The sequence below is a fragment of the Stegastes partitus genome, unplaced genomic scaffold (genome assembly GCF_000690725.1).
Source record: "Stegastes partitus isolate 25-593 unplaced genomic scaffold, Stegastes_partitus-1.0.2 Scaffold2336, whole genome shotgun sequence".
In the NCBI taxonomy this organism is placed as follows: Eukaryota; Metazoa; Chordata; class Actinopteri; family Pomacentridae; genus Stegastes; species Stegastes partitus.
The window spans coordinates 62,108-63,574 of NW_007580067.1; the positions used below are offsets into that span (position 1 = coordinate 62,108).

The 1,467-nt window shown below is 50.4% G+C and overlaps 1 protein-coding gene across 1 annotated transcript in view; it reads left to right on the forward strand.

Moving 5' to 3' along the window:
* Positions 1–34: 34 nt before the first annotated feature.
* The window catches only part of mfn1a (mitofusin 1a), an 11,389-nt gene continuing 9,956 nt past the window's right edge, over positions 35–1,467 (forward strand). Inside the window, exons 1-3 of the mRNA XM_008304858.1 lie at positions 35–41; positions 97–236; positions 1,003–1,138. Of these exons, the coding sequence (XP_008303080.1) occupies positions 122–236; positions 1,003–1,138 (251 nt within the window). The 5' untranslated portion in view covers positions 35–41; positions 97–121. The remainder of the gene's footprint in view (positions 42–96; positions 237–1,002; positions 1,139–1,467) is intronic.

The following is a 1,467-nucleotide window of genomic DNA, read 5'->3' on the forward strand; positions in this document are numbered from 1 at the left end:
AGGTGTGTGTGTGTGTGTGTGTGTGAGGTGTAGGTGTGTGTGTGAGTGTGTAGGTGTGTGTGTGTGTGAGGTGTAGGTGTGTGTGTGAGTGTGTAGGTGTGTGTGTGAGTGTGTAGGTGTCATGGACGACGTGGATCCGTCTCCTCTGCGGCGTTTTGTTGTTGCGAAGCGTTCGATCACCTCCATCTTTGACCAGCTGTTGGATTTTGTAAAGGATGGCTCCGCCTTCGTGGACGGTCAGACACACACACACACACACACACACACACACAGCTGTGTACTAGGTTCAGATTATCCAGATGTGTTTAGTTATCTGGCTTCAGTTAACCTGGTTATTAACCGGCCGAGTCGACCAGAGTTTGAACCTGCATGTGAGACGTCAGCATTCTCACCTGAAGGAGGCGGAGCTGCAGATGACCAGTCACAGACACGGACAGGTCTACTGGCAGCATAGTGACGTATTTCCCAAACAAAGAGCAAACACAGTATGAGAGAGATACGAAGGTTTGAAGCTCATAGTTCAGACGGAAGGCAACAGAGCTGCATGTCAACAGGATCAGTGACATCACGACCTCACGCCGAGGACACGGTAGACCAGACCGTAGCTACAAACATACATGAACTGAATGTTTCTGATGTCTTAGCTGCACATGGATCTGAGGACGGCTTCAGTGTTTCTCTTTCAGCTGAAGCTGTTTTAGGAGGAAGTGAGGAACAAATGCAAAACCTCGTTCAAACTGATAAATGGTCTTACTGCAGATCTTATAAATGGAAGAAGTTCAAGGCTTCAGCGTCTGTTTCCAGAGAGCTGATTGGTCAGCAGGAAGACAGCTCAGGTGTTCAGCCTCGGTTACCATGGTGATGGAAGAGCCACCATCATAGTCCTGAGAACCCAGAGTTAAACCTGGAGCTGCCTCGCTCCCCTCATGTCCTGCTCAGGTGTGTGTCTGCTGTCCTTGGATCTGGTGTTTACCTGTTGTCGTGTGTTTGCTGTGATGTCAGAGGCGTGGCGGAGCGACGACCTCGCTCAGGTGGTCGTGGAGGAGCAGAGTCTGGAGCTGCAGAGCTGCTCCACCAAACTGTCCACCATCAGGGAGGTTCTGCTCCGGAGACACATGAAGGTGGCGTTCTTCGGCAGGTGAGGACAACACCTGCAGGCACACGGTGCCCGTACTGACAGACAAAGTTAAACCCTTTAACAGCACGAAGCCCCGAGTCTGAAAGAAACAGGAGCTTAAACACTCAATACTTGTTCAGCCACAAACTGTAAAAACAAACACAACGGTCAGATTTTCAGCTTTTCCTCAAGTGAGCTGCAGCCAGAGGTTCCTCAGAGAGCCTGAGAGGAACATCCAACCTACTGGATCAATGAGTAGATGCAGCACGGATCAGAACCAGAGACCAGAGGAGCCAGTTGGTGGAGATACATTCAGCTGATGGTGGAACATCTTCTACAGCTGACGCTGT